Source organism: Hemicordylus capensis, chromosome 1 (assembly GCF_027244095.1).
Source record: "Hemicordylus capensis ecotype Gifberg chromosome 1, rHemCap1.1.pri, whole genome shotgun sequence".
In the NCBI taxonomy this organism is placed as follows: domain Eukaryota; kingdom Metazoa; phylum Chordata; class Lepidosauria; order Squamata; family Cordylidae; genus Hemicordylus; species Hemicordylus capensis.
In genome coordinates this window covers 282,068,118-282,082,103 of record NC_069657.1, presented here as the reverse complement: position 1 = coordinate 282,082,103, position 13,986 = coordinate 282,068,118, and the positions used below count along the sequence as shown (strand labels likewise).

The 13,986-nt window shown below is 43.5% G+C and overlaps 1 protein-coding gene across 10 annotated transcripts in view; it reads right to left on the bottom strand.

Moving 5' to 3' along the window:
- MBOAT2 (membrane bound O-acyltransferase domain containing 2) overlaps nucleotides 1-9,417 on the bottom strand; it is a 173,478-nt gene extending 164,061 nt beyond the window's left edge. For 3 of the 10 annotated variants that reach the window (XR_008313779.1, XM_053285769.1, XM_053285779.1), the window contains exon 1: nucleotides 4,338-4,611. Coding sequence is in view for 2 of the 10 variants with exons in the window: in XM_053285769.1 (XP_053141744.1) it covers nucleotides 4,338-4,409 (72 nt within the window). In the remaining 8 variants the exon portion in view is untranslated. Of the gene's footprint in view, nucleotides 1-1,178; nucleotides 1,274-4,337; nucleotides 4,612-5,330; nucleotides 5,475-6,364; nucleotides 6,440-9,329 lie in introns of those variants that run through there. The other 7 variants (XM_053285775.1, XM_053285772.1, XM_053285773.1 and 4 more) reach the window with 7 other exon arrangements.
- Nucleotides 9,418-13,986: the final 4,569 nt, after the last annotated feature.

Below are 13,986 nucleotides of genomic sequence, written 5' to 3'. Positions count from 1 at the left end.
ACTTCTATATTTCACAATCATCGGGGTCAGACTGAGCAGGAGCGCGCGCACACACACACACACACACACACACAGAAGGGGCTCTAGAAGCCTTTGGAACAAGCAGGCAATATCCATCCAGGCTAAACACAAGATGCACTCAAAACTGGAAGGGAATTGTGAAGACTTGGTGGGAAATTTCTCAATTGTTAACACACAAGACAAGCCGCTGTAGTTATCTGAAGCATTAGCTGATGGGACAAGAGTATGGTCCATTTTTCAGTTACCAACACAAATTAAGGGAATGGAATCCATCTCTGCATGAACTAAAACAGAAATAGTGGCATATACAACCAGCAAGCACTAACCATGGTTGTCCATTTAGGCATCATGGCAAAGTGCGGCTGGCATCAAACTGCAAACTGACAGTGAAGTCACAAGAAAGAGGGGAAGAGGGAGCATGTCAGCCCATGTCTCATTTCTGATCCTCCAAACTGTGCTTTGGAGAATCACCTGAATTGAGCCAGAGCTGCCCCCACCCACTGCTGCCCCCCAAAACAAAGAAGAAAAGTGATAATTTCACTATATTGCCAGCATGAGAGTTTCACTCTTTTTCATATGTAGCATTAGAACAAGTGGACACCATATTACCAAAAGGACATTTCGGATTAGGCATAAATAGGAACCCACTGTTCTCACACCCAGCTTTTGTTCATAATTACCTTACATGCTTTACACTCCATCCATTACAGTTTCTTACATGGAGCTATCCTGTCTTTTTTATCTGGCAATATCTCCTGCTACAAAACACATGCCACATCAAACTTTACTGTGAACACACTTTTGATCACATACAGATTAATCTGCACATAGGCAATTGTGACACAAGTCCTTCCACAGCTTACAGCTGGCTTTAACACTAGAGAATTAGCGACAACTACTTAGGTCAGCACTTGGAAGGGGACATCATTTTGTTGCAACGGAAGATAATTTGCCTTTTCAGTCACTACCTTTATGCAAGTGCTGCTGCTTGGAAACGGCAGGGGGCAAAGGGAAAATGGATAAATTAAAGCTATAAGGCAAGCAAGGGATGTATGCAAGAGTCAAGGGATCACAGCAACAGGAACAGGAGATGAAGCAAACCACAAGTCACGAGAGCCTAGGGTCGAAAGTATGCAACGCAGGTGGCTGCTGCTCACCCATGGAGTCCTGGGCTCACTCACTCAGGAGGCACAAAAGGAGGGCTTCATAAGGCTGGTCCTAAAAAGAGTGTCGGAGTTACAAGCAGAGGATCCTGGATGAACCAAAGGAATAAAGGGAAGTGAGAAGAACTGGGGGGGGGGCACTGTAAGTCAAAGGAATGCAAGGTAGCTGAGCAGTTAGCAGCCCTAGAAAGCTTCAAGATGCAATGCTGCCTGATGCCACCTTAACATTTCACTTTGAGCGTCAAAATGTCAAAGGCAGCCCTAATAAACTGAAAAGGCTTTATTCTTTTTGATTTACAGTCACAAGTGTCTGTGTGTGTGTGTGTGTGTGTGTGTTTTGCAGTGATAAAATGTACAGCACTCAGCCCTGCAATAGGATTTGTCAAGACTTTAATGGCAAAAAATAGAGCTGTTTAATGTGGAAACATCTTCAATTTATACTGCTCAACATCAGAAGAGTGCAATTTCATTTCTCCAATCAGTGGAAAAAAACTTTTCCCCATGTGCACCCACATCAGTAATTTTTAAAGTACTTGCATGTACTTATGAAAATTTTGAAACACCATGCCAACAATTCTTGACTAAAATATATTGCATATCCTGCAATATATTTTAATGCCCTTCATTTTTTGTACAGAAGGATATCTGTAAACCACATTATAGATTATGAGCCCCCTTCCCTGCTGCTGGGAATCTTTCTGGCCTCTGATAAATTGTACTCTGAGCTGCTTCTACATGGCAATCACTTGTGCCATCAATACACTGCTGTCACACCAGAATTTCTTGCAGCAGACAAGAGAAATGTGAACAGCAGATGTATCCCAAAACACATAGTGACACATGTTAGTGAACTGCAATCAGCCAGCCAGCCAAAGTTCTGAAATTCACCCTCATGCATTTCCTGCAAGAAATGCTGGTGTGACACCATTGTACCCATGGTGAACATACTCCGTGAAGTGGCTCTAATTATATATATACAGTTGTTCAGTTCTCAGTATGATAGGAAAAATAAATGTAGCTTAAATTTCAGAAGTGAAACAAAGCTAAAGTTAAGCATGAGTCTCATTTCCATGTGAGAATTAAGCACACAATTTAATATATCCAAGGGACTTTTGGGCCCCACTGATTTCAGTTGAGAATGTGCTTCCATTGATATCACCTGGGCTTGAAAGTCCCAGGATTGTACTCCTTGTCAGCAAACCCTTCATTCATATATAGAAAACAATCATATATTGGGGGACCCATAGCTTCAAATGATCAGTATTCAGTATGTTAAGCCATACAAAGCTTTTGGGACATCCAAGCACCTCTCAGTAAGGAAGTTGCTGGATATAAGAGAACAGGAGTTACACACAAGAGTTATTAGCTTTGGCCACTTCATTCAGTTTTGCTTGAGTAACATTGACCTAGCTTTGGCTACTTTAGTCAATTTTGTTTGCAGTCACACTGACCAAACTTTATCTTGAATTTAGAAGTTATTAAACTCAATTCAGAGAATTTTAGAAAGATGTCTGCTGTTTCTCAAGCATTATCTATGGTTTTGGAAATATTTCCTTTATTGGCAGAGTCTGTTATTAACTTAACCAGAGCATGGCGGTAGTTTTCCATTTACTTCTTCCTTAATGCACATCTACAAAGCTTCCCACCCACCCCGCCACACACACACACACAACTTTGGCGATACATAAGGAGTTTGAAAATGAGAAGATTATTTTCAGAGTGCTCCTGTACACAGTGTGATGAAATGTACCACTTGACCTAGCCCTAAACATGAGTAAATATAAGTAAAGGTATTCATGAGACAGTCTGCAGGCCCAAGTTAAGAACCATACTTCTGCTTCATCCACGGAAGATGATACAGGCAAGTAGTTTGATTTGTGCACCTCAGTTTCCTCGCTAACAATATACAGTTTCCTGCTGTATAAACAACTTGCAACATTTATGGACATTAAATCATCTTGTATTTTCAGCTTTTCTGGAGAAACACAACAGATACTGATTTGTATTTTTTTGTTTCTATGTAAATAGCATAATGCATTGTTTTCATTCATGAAATAAATGCTTGGCATTCATCTAGAGCATACACTATCAGGGCTATAGCTAGGGGAGAGGGGGCCCATGTTCATGAGTGAGGGAGATAATGAAAAAAGTAGGGAGTTGTGGAGCTGGAGGGCCCTCAGGAGCTGGGGGCCGAGGTTCTTTGAACCCTTTTGCTCAATTATAGCTACACCCCTGTACCCCACCCATTAAGTGTAAATTGCTACATTCCGAGCACCATATATTCCTGACTTTGCAAGTCGCAAAAGGAGGGTTACACTGCTACATCTTTCTCAAGGCCATGCTGAAACAGATGAAATCCTGACCCCAATGAGGTCAATGGGAGTTTCACCAGAGGTTTTAGTGGAGCAAGGATTCTTCCCATAGCCCAAGGCTTTCAGTCTCTTTTTTTAAAGTCTCTGTTTTAAAAGGCTGCACACAGTCAAAGTATGCTACTTCATGCAAAAAAGCTTAGCTACATATTCCATGCATATCGATCATAGCTTTGAAGCAGCAGTTTAAACATATTAAATGTGTATCACCCTCACTGTGGCACCTGTAACCAAAACCACATTTTTTTCCAATCACAGTACCCCCTTAAGACAGTTAAATAAACATTTTTAAAAGCAGCATTACCATACGTACACAGTGACTAAAGGGGGCTGGATCGTAAGTAAGCAACCATACATAACACACCCTAAGAATATGATGGCACATACAAAAGGGTGGATGTGCAAATGCATAACCTCCCCTTCATCAACACACCCTTCCAGAGCTTTGTGCATAACACAGCACGCACACAGAGAGGGCGAGGGAGCTGTGCACAGACATACCCACCCAAAAATTTGAATTAAAATTCTGTACTTTCAGATGTGCAATGAGGGGTGGGGTAGCGAGGAGGTGGGAGGGAGGAATGCCCGGAGACCGAGAGGGGGATGGGGTGGGGGGGAATAAGATGTGGCGGAAGGAACTACATCTTTTCTTTTTAATTTTCTTTCCCCCTCCCTCTCCCTCTCCCTCTCTCTCTCTCCCTCTCTCTCCCACGGTGCAGGGGCGGCTGCTTTGCTGCTGCTGCTGCTGCTGCTCTCGCTACTGCCGGGCGCCTGGGATCCTCACCTGGTCTATGGGTAGCCGCACGGCGTTGCTGAGAGGCTGCAGCAGCGTGGAGCCCGTGGTGCTGGTGGCCATGGCGCTCCCCCCAACTCTGGGGCCGGCCCAGGAGGATGGGGAGGGTGCGAGAAGAAGGTGGAGAACGACCCGCCGCTGCCGCCGCCACCACCACCGCCGCCGCTTCCCTCCCTTATCCCTTCAACATCCCCAGCAGCAGCAGAGAAGGCAGAGCAAAAAGCCCCAGCCCCGAGCGGCGTCGTGACAACAAGGGGGCAGTATAACCCGGCCGCCAAGTGACAACGCCGCTACCCAATCCTGATGGGCCTCCGGCGTTGAGTGACGGGATACAGGAGGAAAAGAACCAATCGCCGTCCGACTGAGGCGGGACAAGGCAGCCGCTAAGTGACAACGCCGGCATTCAATCCTGCCGCGCCTCTGGCATTGAGTGACAGGCTAAAGGAGAAAGGAAGCCAATCGGTGTCCGAACGAGGCGGGAGAAGGCGGCCCAGGCGTCTCCCATTCTTGAGAGAGGGTTAGGGGGTGCTGCTGCTCTTGGTGCTGCGGCGGCAGGGGAAAATGGTGTCTCCAGTCTACTTCCAGAACTCTAATGGGGTTGGGGTGGGGGAAGTAATAGGGGGAGAGACGATAAGTTAAGGTGGGAGCATTGCATGCACTCGAATGCCTAAAGGACAATGGAGGAGGCAGTGGGAGTGTGTGAAACCGGGATGCCCTCGCCGACAATGGGGACAATAGAAACTGGGTCTCTTGAGGGGAAGTGGATGCGTGTGTGCGCCTTCCCCTCCAAAGAGGAGAGAGAAGAGGCCGTGATTGGTTTGCAGAGTGGGGGATATAGAGTCCAAAGCGGGCGACCTGAGTAGCTTCGCTGTCCAGTGCTAGTTCATGAAAGTATCCATGATAGTTTCTTTCTCCATGCAGTTGCAAGCGCATCTCCTCTAGTTAGGAGTGTCTCAACATTGCCCAGGATCATGATATACTTACCAGCCGTGCTGCAAAAGTACTAACTAAAGCGTCCGAAGCCGTGAGCAAGCTTCGGTTCAGTTCACCAGACTACTTCTTTAAGCTGGAGATTAAACAGGCAACAATAAATATCAGGAGTTAGAGAGTGAGGACAAAAAATGTTGGTGGGCGTGATGAAAAAGCTCCAGTGTGCAGTTTTTAGCCGTCTGCTGTTGCTCCAGCCCCACCCCTCGCTCGCTCTCACACACACGGTCTAACTCAGGTACCTGCAGTTTTTCTCTGTAGGGTACTCCCCAAGCAGGCAGACCCGCATTCTCCTGGCTCAAAAGCATTTTATTCATACATCGTCTTATTTGCCTGTTTCTCTCTTTCCCACACACACCCTGGTCAAAGTTTTCCACCAGGATTTAGGGGTCAACTGAACCCAGTTGCTAAGGAATGCTGCCGGGGGGGGGCGGCGGCAGAGGAAAGTATTATGATTTTACCTTGTTCTTTTTAATGAAGGCAGGATCCAAAAAAGAAGCTGGATATCTTTTCAGCTCAGCTTAAGGGCAAGAAGGGGCAGCATCCCTCCCCCAAATTTTGGCTGGCTGGTTCTCAGTGACATCCCTCTCCCTGTTGAGTCTGCCTGTCAGGTTGAGTGAGGAGTGGGCTGAACCTGAGCACTAGCCAGGCTGTCAGGAGAGGGGAAGGAGGGTGGGATGCTGCCTGATGCTCTCCCCCCTCCCCTCCTAGAGAGGACTCATCTTGCTTGAAGCTGAGACAAGTTCTCCAATTAGGAGCCAGCAGCTTGTCAGGGAGGTGGAAGGAAAGACTGAAGAGTTGGCTGTTTCCCAGCTAGCAGGGGCCCAGGAACATTTCTCTCCCCACCCACCCCCAACACACACACTTGTTCAGTTATAGTCCTGGCAACAAGATGCCTATCAACATGTCCCTATCCTCAAGTTACACATGCCATTTTTCTGCTTGAGATCAGAGCCTTGCAAGTGTCTCCCCCCACTTTCTCCCATGGGGTTTCAAATACAAGTTTACAAATACACACACAAAACACATACTGTTGGAACCTCACCACTTCTTTGATCCTGCTCACTTTGCTGGAATAAGGTTTTCCCATTTTAAAAGGGTTGTTAGGGTCATGTTGCACACATCTGCATGTAATATCTCGTTTGGCCCTATTTCTACATGGGATTGGTTATCTGAATCTTTGCGCAGCTGACATACATCCCTTCCTAATTTCCCTTCTATCTTCTGACTTATTCTGAATCTCCCTGCTTTTGTGGTTGAAAAGAGAAAATGGAAAATGTAACAACATAGCACAAACCCCAAAGCTATAACAAGAGGAATACAATTTGACTATTAGAAGCCCCTTTTCTTCCTGATAGATTATCTCTTTGGTTGATGCAATATTATCTGTATTTCCAAAACTTCAGGGTTTTGTTCTCATTTCTTTTACAAAAAAATTAAACTACTGATTTTTAAAAACACTCAATAAAACTTACTTTTATTTACTTACTTTGTATGTGCAAAAATGCACATAGGGATGAAATGTACATGTGGGGATTTCCCCTTATGAAGGTCTTCAAGATAAAGCTAGAGAAGAATCTGCTTAATATATACTTAAAAGGCATACTTTTAAATATAGAATATACTTAAAATATTATATACTTAAGAATATTAAGAAGCTGGGCTGAATGGTCTCTTCCTGATACTAAGGACCTACCTAAACTTAAATGTGGATAACACAACCTCAGTGGCCATATTGGTTTTAACAGAAAAGCTGCTTAGGGGCAGCATTTAGAGTGGGTAAGTAGGTTGGAGTCTTCCTGCATTTGGATCACCGTGTTCAGAACCCTGTGAGACAGGGAATGACTTGGGAGATAGGGCCCTTGAAGAGTGCCTACCAGACAATAATGACCTATATGGATTAATGGTTTGACTCAGTATAGAGCAGCTCCATATGTTCACCTTACACTATTTGATTTGGTGCACACATATGGCAAACAGAGGTCAGTAAAAATAGCTTGTCTGCCACCTTATGCACCATCAGGTAATATATAATTATAATTATATTATAATATTAAATATCTATTATTATATATGAAGTGAGCCATAATAGTGTGGGAGCTTAGTGCAAAAACAGTACACCTCAACTTCCAGCTGAATACTTTAGGTAGACATTGTGGGCATATGGAAGTTTGCAAATTACCCAGAGTTCTGTTCATCTTGCTGTCTTCAAGAAAAATGGAAAGAGGTAAAAACCAAATATGAAGAGCACTTCTTCTTGAACTGTGTAAGGATCAGTTGCCAGTGAGCTGGTTGTCCCCACCCAAGACATGTCCATGCAGAAACTCACAGTTTCTGCTTTCAAATTATCATACCTTGTTAAACTTGTTCATGATCATGTTCTAGAGCTTGGATTTGGAGTCATCAACCTGTTGAGAACCATTCTGAAAGAACAACTTCTTGCCATTCATTCCAAGTCTTTATGAAGATAAAACTGACAAAGAGGTTGTGTGGCTATATTTGAAGAGGCTATCCACAATGCTGTAAGAGATACCTGTGAAATTAATACTATCTGTGATGGCTAATGTTTAGACTATATAATAAAGATTATTTGGAAGGATGTTTGATTAGCATCCCAAACCTGATGGGCCTTTTACCATAAATATGCACTGATTCAAATTTTTAGTTTTAGTTTTTATAATTTTCCATTTTTAGCTTTTAAAATATCTTTTAATTTGAAACGTAATTCTCATTGTGGTTTTAGCCTGACTTTTAATTTGTATACTTCATTTGGTTATTTCTATTACTTTTATTTTACACTGTATCTGTTTTATTGTTGTGAGCCGCCCTGAGCAGTTGTGTACTGAAGGAGCGGGATATAAATATTATAAATAAATAAAGCTCTCACATGATATAAACACAAAGTATTATTACAGTACTCTAAGTATAAATTACTTTAACTGAGATGACATCAGAAATTAAGATGGTTTTATTCAGATGAGTAATGAACTCCCTTCTGCTACTATGTAATTGCTGTTGCTGTTTTATTTTTATTCTTATTATTACTATATAGCAAAAGAGATGAGAAAATGGTTCTCTGGCCAAAGAGGCTCACTCACAATATAAAAAGAAGCCAGGGCCAGATTAAGCTAGTGTGGGGCCTGTAGCCTATGTTATGAAGGGGCCCCAATTTTTTTTAAAAAATGCACATAAATATTAAAACATAAATTATTTACTTGCATAGTAAAGTAATTCAATTTTTTCATTTGCCTAGTGCCCCCCCACCAACCACCCCATGCCTCCACTCAGCTGAGCCAGCCAGTCAACAAACTTTGCAAAACACACACACATACCCCACACACAAACTTTTGTGACTCCTGACCATGGGTTCTCCTTTGGAGTTATTTTCACAAAGAGAAAGGGGGTGGGGAACAAAACTCTGAATGTTTAAATTAAAAGGTTCTCAGGAATTCTGTACTTTGAGAAATCTGAACCTATTAGCAATTTTGGCACACAACAGTGGATGTTTGATTCCAATGTGTGCAGAACATATTGGATCCCAGCAGCCATCACATTAAAAGGGCCATTTGACAATATTAAGAATATATGTTTAACCTCTTGTGCAAGCCTGACAGGAAAGCAGATGTATATTTAAAATAGTTGATGCATTGCAAATGAATGTGATTATGATGAAGTGCATTAGCAACTTCCATGAAAACAGAAGTATCCAAAAGACAATCTTTTGGCAGGAGGCACAGCCTCTTTCAATCTAAATTACACTAACATGCTTAATATTAAAAGGAGGAAATGCACAAATCATTCAGTGCAACCCTAAGCATGTTTACTCAGAAGTAAGTCCCACTGAACTCAATGAGCCTTACTCTCTAGTAAGTGTGTTTAGGTTTGCAGCCTCCGTTTATCTTTGGACAATTTCAATGGGCATCCCAATGTAAAGCTAATGAAGTTGGCAACGCAGCAGTAGTTATTTTAGTTCTAGAGGAGAGGAAAGGAGCTCACCTTAAATTTGGCAGTTCCTTGAAAAGCAATGATCACAAATTCCCTCCCAACAGCACTAGATACTAAAGGAGGATATAAGTGACCTTACTCAACAAGACCACGATATAAGCTCCCCTCAATTGATCCACTAAACTTTGAGACTCCTCTTGCCGTGCATCTGAGTTGCTTCCGGCTTTCTTTTTCCTCTTAAAGGTACACGTTCTCATTGTTTATCTTTACCCTCTCCCAGTCAGTCGGAAAACGCTGGCAACATTCAACTAGCATCTTCTTTAGCTTCCTTTCTTCCGCCCGGCATTATTAGTTAGTTGTTTTTTAATCTAAACTGCTTTTATTTCTTTTACTCTCTCTGTGTATGTTTTAAAAAACTTTTACAGTTTAAACAAATAAAGACCAACTCCCTGGCGATTGTTATCTGTCCCTATTGTTGTTCTTACTGCTCCCTCCTGTGCTGCTTAACATAATAGATAACCCAATCAACACCATGGTGCCAGGAAGACCTTGCTTAAACGCCCTCGAGCGAATGGGCAGCAGCAGGCAATGAGGAGAGTCAGCAGAGAGCACCAGATAGAGAGCAAAAGAAGGGGCAGACGTTCAAGCCAGGCGTGCGGGGCCCTAGAAAATGCGGGCCCCCGTAGCAAATGTTACATTTGCTACTATGTTAATCTGGCCCTGAAAGAAGCACAAGGAAGACACCAGCAAACAGCCACTGGGAAAGATGCTATTCTGGATTAAATAGGAACAAGTATCTCCCCCCTCCACAACATATAAGAGATCCTCCGCTTGGGTGCATCTGTCCAGTTAGCAGGGCAAATGTGGATGGATGTTGCTAATTTTGATAACAATTTGATAACAAGATAACAATGTGGCAGGAGTACTGTGTAAAGTCCCAGATCTCTTTTCAGCTCTCCCCGGTAGGACCTCAGCCATAGAACACCGCATTATTACACCAGCCAGGGTGGTAGTATGGGCAGCTTGGTGACCCATGCCCTGGAAAAGATAGGAGGATGTAGCTGTGGAGGTACGGTCAATGTTAGATCTTGGAGTAATCGAACCCTCTTGCAGTCCATGGTGCAGCCCTATAGTATTAGTGTCAAAACCAGATGGGACGACCCGATTCTGTACAGATTTCCAGGAAGTGAACAAGATTGCCACCTTCAATGCCTACCCCATGCCCCATGCTGACCTAATGACTGACATATTTGTCCTCCATCAACGCCGATTTTTTTGCTCAGGTGGCCGAGGAGCCTGAAGAACTGCCTGACAAGGATTTAGGTGTGTGTGGGAGGGTGTCAGGGTCCTGCCACTGTGCTGCACCTGCCACAGAAGTCCGACGGTGGCAGCGGTCCCCCTTTTACATGGTGGGCCCACATAGCCCTTTCTGGCTCCCCTGGCTGGCCAACATGATGTTGGATGTAACTGGTGAGAACTCATGCGACCCGAGATCTGGCTTGGACTCTCGTGAGGCCAGGGAGTCTTGCGAGCATTTTGACAGGATGGGAAAATCTCACGGGTCTTCCCATGACATTTCAGCTGTATATAAGGAAGAGCTGGCCAATGATTTGGGGCCAGACTTGTGAGAGCTACCCAAGGAGAGGGAGTTTGAGGAGCCAGAGGCACAGGGGCAAGGGCTGCAGTAATGGGTGTCCTGTGGAGGTAACAGGTGTCCGGGTGACCAAGGAAAGGGCCCTGAAGCCGTCTCTGAGGCTGGACTCTCCACCCGCTCATGGCTGGCACAGAGGGGACTTCACAAAACCCCAGCTCAGCATAAAGCTCACCAGGAGATCTTGGGACAATCACAATCTCTCAGCCTAATCCACCTCACAGGCATGTTGTAAGAATAAATGGGATTGGAAAATGGGATTGTTTCTCACAGCTCCTTAGAGGAAGGGAGGGATAGAAACACAATATAGAAACATAAAGGCTTTTTGAGACTTGGTCTTTGCCTAAATTGATCCCTTGTCTAGAATGAGCATTAGATTTTTGTTACAGAGCAGCAATGTACACAAATGGGTCAAACATGCTTTTTAGTGTCTCCTGTGAAAACACAGCTCTAAAAGGCTCCCTTGTTTGTTCAAACATGGAAGGAGGCAGCAGCAAAGGCTCAAGACTTTTGGATCTATTTCAGTCTTCAAAAAGGCATTTCCTCAAAGATATTCCAAATGACATGATGAATTATTGCTTCCACACTTAATAGTGTGCCCACGTACCAGCATTGGGATAATATTCAAATTTGGCTATCAGTATGCATTCTCAATAGTTCCTCTTGAAAGTGTTCATTTTTGAACATCAGGACTTGGAATGCTGAATCAGCCCACAGTTATTTCATTGTTGAGCTGCTCTTTCAGCTAGGGAAATAATAGCAATATATACTCTCCAGTAATCCCCATTGTGTTTTATCTTCAAAGTACTTTTACAAATATTAAATAGTTAGAGAGTTTGGGCCTGATACAATAATTTTTGATTGCCTATATATGAAAGGCTTGCACAACATTTGGCCTTCTTGTAGTTGATTATGCATTCCGAATTTGGGCTTCCCTGCGGTCCCATCATTTCTTTAAATACACATCTAAATGAGTTTTAAAACACACTTTGCACAAGTTAGCTATTGTGAACATTATGGATTTTTTTACTATATATTTTAGAGAATCCAGATCCTAAGGGGAAAGCATCTACCTCAAGGGCATAATTAAAAAACAAACAGGATGCAAGTTGGGGTTTTGCTTTTGCATAGCTAGAGCCAAATAGTCATTGCCTAATTAAGAAAAGGAAGAAACAATAAAAATGGCCATTGTCCTCTGGGAAGGGGGAAAATTATATTGCACAAGGAATAAAGATTACTTCTTCATCAGTACCTTGCACCTTTGCCCTTCTCTATAGAGCTGCAAGAATGATATCTCCACTTTCTCCCTCTTCAACAGATGATCATGGGAGGTGAAGAGGATGTCTTCTTGGACCACAATCCTAACAGAGGTTCCATGAGCAACCCAGAAGGCAGACAGCCTTCTACAGACTCTCACATCTCTAGTTAAGGGGAAGAACTGCTCCTAAGCAAGGGCACTGGATGCAGGGAATTTTCTCTTTCTCTCCCAGCAACTTCTTGGATGTGCTGTCGTGGTGATCCATGCATGTGCTGTCGTGGTGATCCATGTCTGAAAGCAGATTTTTCCAAGTCCAAATCTCAAAATACACTGGGGCATGACTCTGCTCACAGAACAGGTTTTCCTGCTCCTCCATCTTGCAGCTTCAGTGCCACCTCCCCCCTGCCACAAAGGTGATTCTGAGGAATAGTTGAATACATAGCATGGTGGGGTTGCTAATGGAAGGGGGAATCCATGGAAATTGCACCCCCCACTCTTTGCACAAGCAGAAGTGCCATTCGTCTCCAGAAAACCCTCCTTGGGATTCAGCCCAATTAATCTATTGCCATTATAACAACTAAATGGACATTAATTATTTGGGAAATGAAGAGCCACACTGAACTTGTGAATGTTGTCTTGAGAAGATATGAGGCAGTGGGGCTACCAAGGGAACGCTAATGGTGCTCAGCTCTGATGAAAAGCAAACTACATGTTGCATTAAATGTGTAGTTTGGCCCTCCATTCCCCCCCCCCTTATACCGCAGCCACAGTAGAAAGACCATTAGGATCAGCACCATAGGGCGGGGAGCTTAATCCCACACCACAGTCTTGAAGAAAACCATCTTCTCAAATCTGCCATTTGTCCTGGAAGGGAAGCTACTATTGGCATTGTTAGCAGTTTCTATTATAGCAGCTTTGGGGAAGGTGTGCAATCCTCATTGCCACTATGGCACAGGGGCAAAGAGTTTAATAACCCATCCCCCATGCTATGATTTGGAGGGCTGGTTCACACAATGACTGTCATGTAAGTTAAATGAAAACAGGAAATCCTGGCAGTGCATGCACTCCTGCAGAATGTGTCATGTGAACTCAAGTTTTTTCAGTGATCTCTGGTTGGTGCGGTGTCAAACCAATATTAACTCAACATTGAGAAACCAAGTTCAAATCTTGGTTCTCAGCTTAATCTCAGTTTAGTGTGGCACCAAGGATAAATTGCTGGAAAATCCTGAGTTCAAACAACATACTCCACGGAAGCATATGTGCAACTGGGCTCTCTTGTTTTCCCTTAATTGTCATGACAGGCATTGTGTAAATGAACCCTCCAAATCATAGCATAGGGGAGGTTACTCCCCTCCAGTCACATTTAAGCTAGATGAGGTGTCTATCTCTTGACTAGCCAATGGGAAACCCAGACTTCTTGATCACCCAGGTGCTTTAGTTTCTGTCATCCCTGGAGAGATCAAGGAACCAAATGCAAGTGGAACCAAAATACTTGGAATTCAGTTAAGGTATTCATCTCACAGTGTGAGACAGTTTTAATGGATCAGAAAGTGTTCGTTCCTGATTAGATTTGAGGATGTGGTGGGTATCATCTTACCACTTTGAGGACATTGAGGTCCAAAGCTAGGAAGGTATGAGGAGGAGGAAGGAGGATGGAAGGTTTCTAAGGAAGCTCTTTCTCCATAACCTAGTGCTGTCATTTCCTAGACCAGAAATAGGCAACAGTTTTTAAGTGAGTTGAATGTGGTTTAAAAGAGGCATCGCTTCCCATGGGGTACAAATATATCTATTTGCCGTGC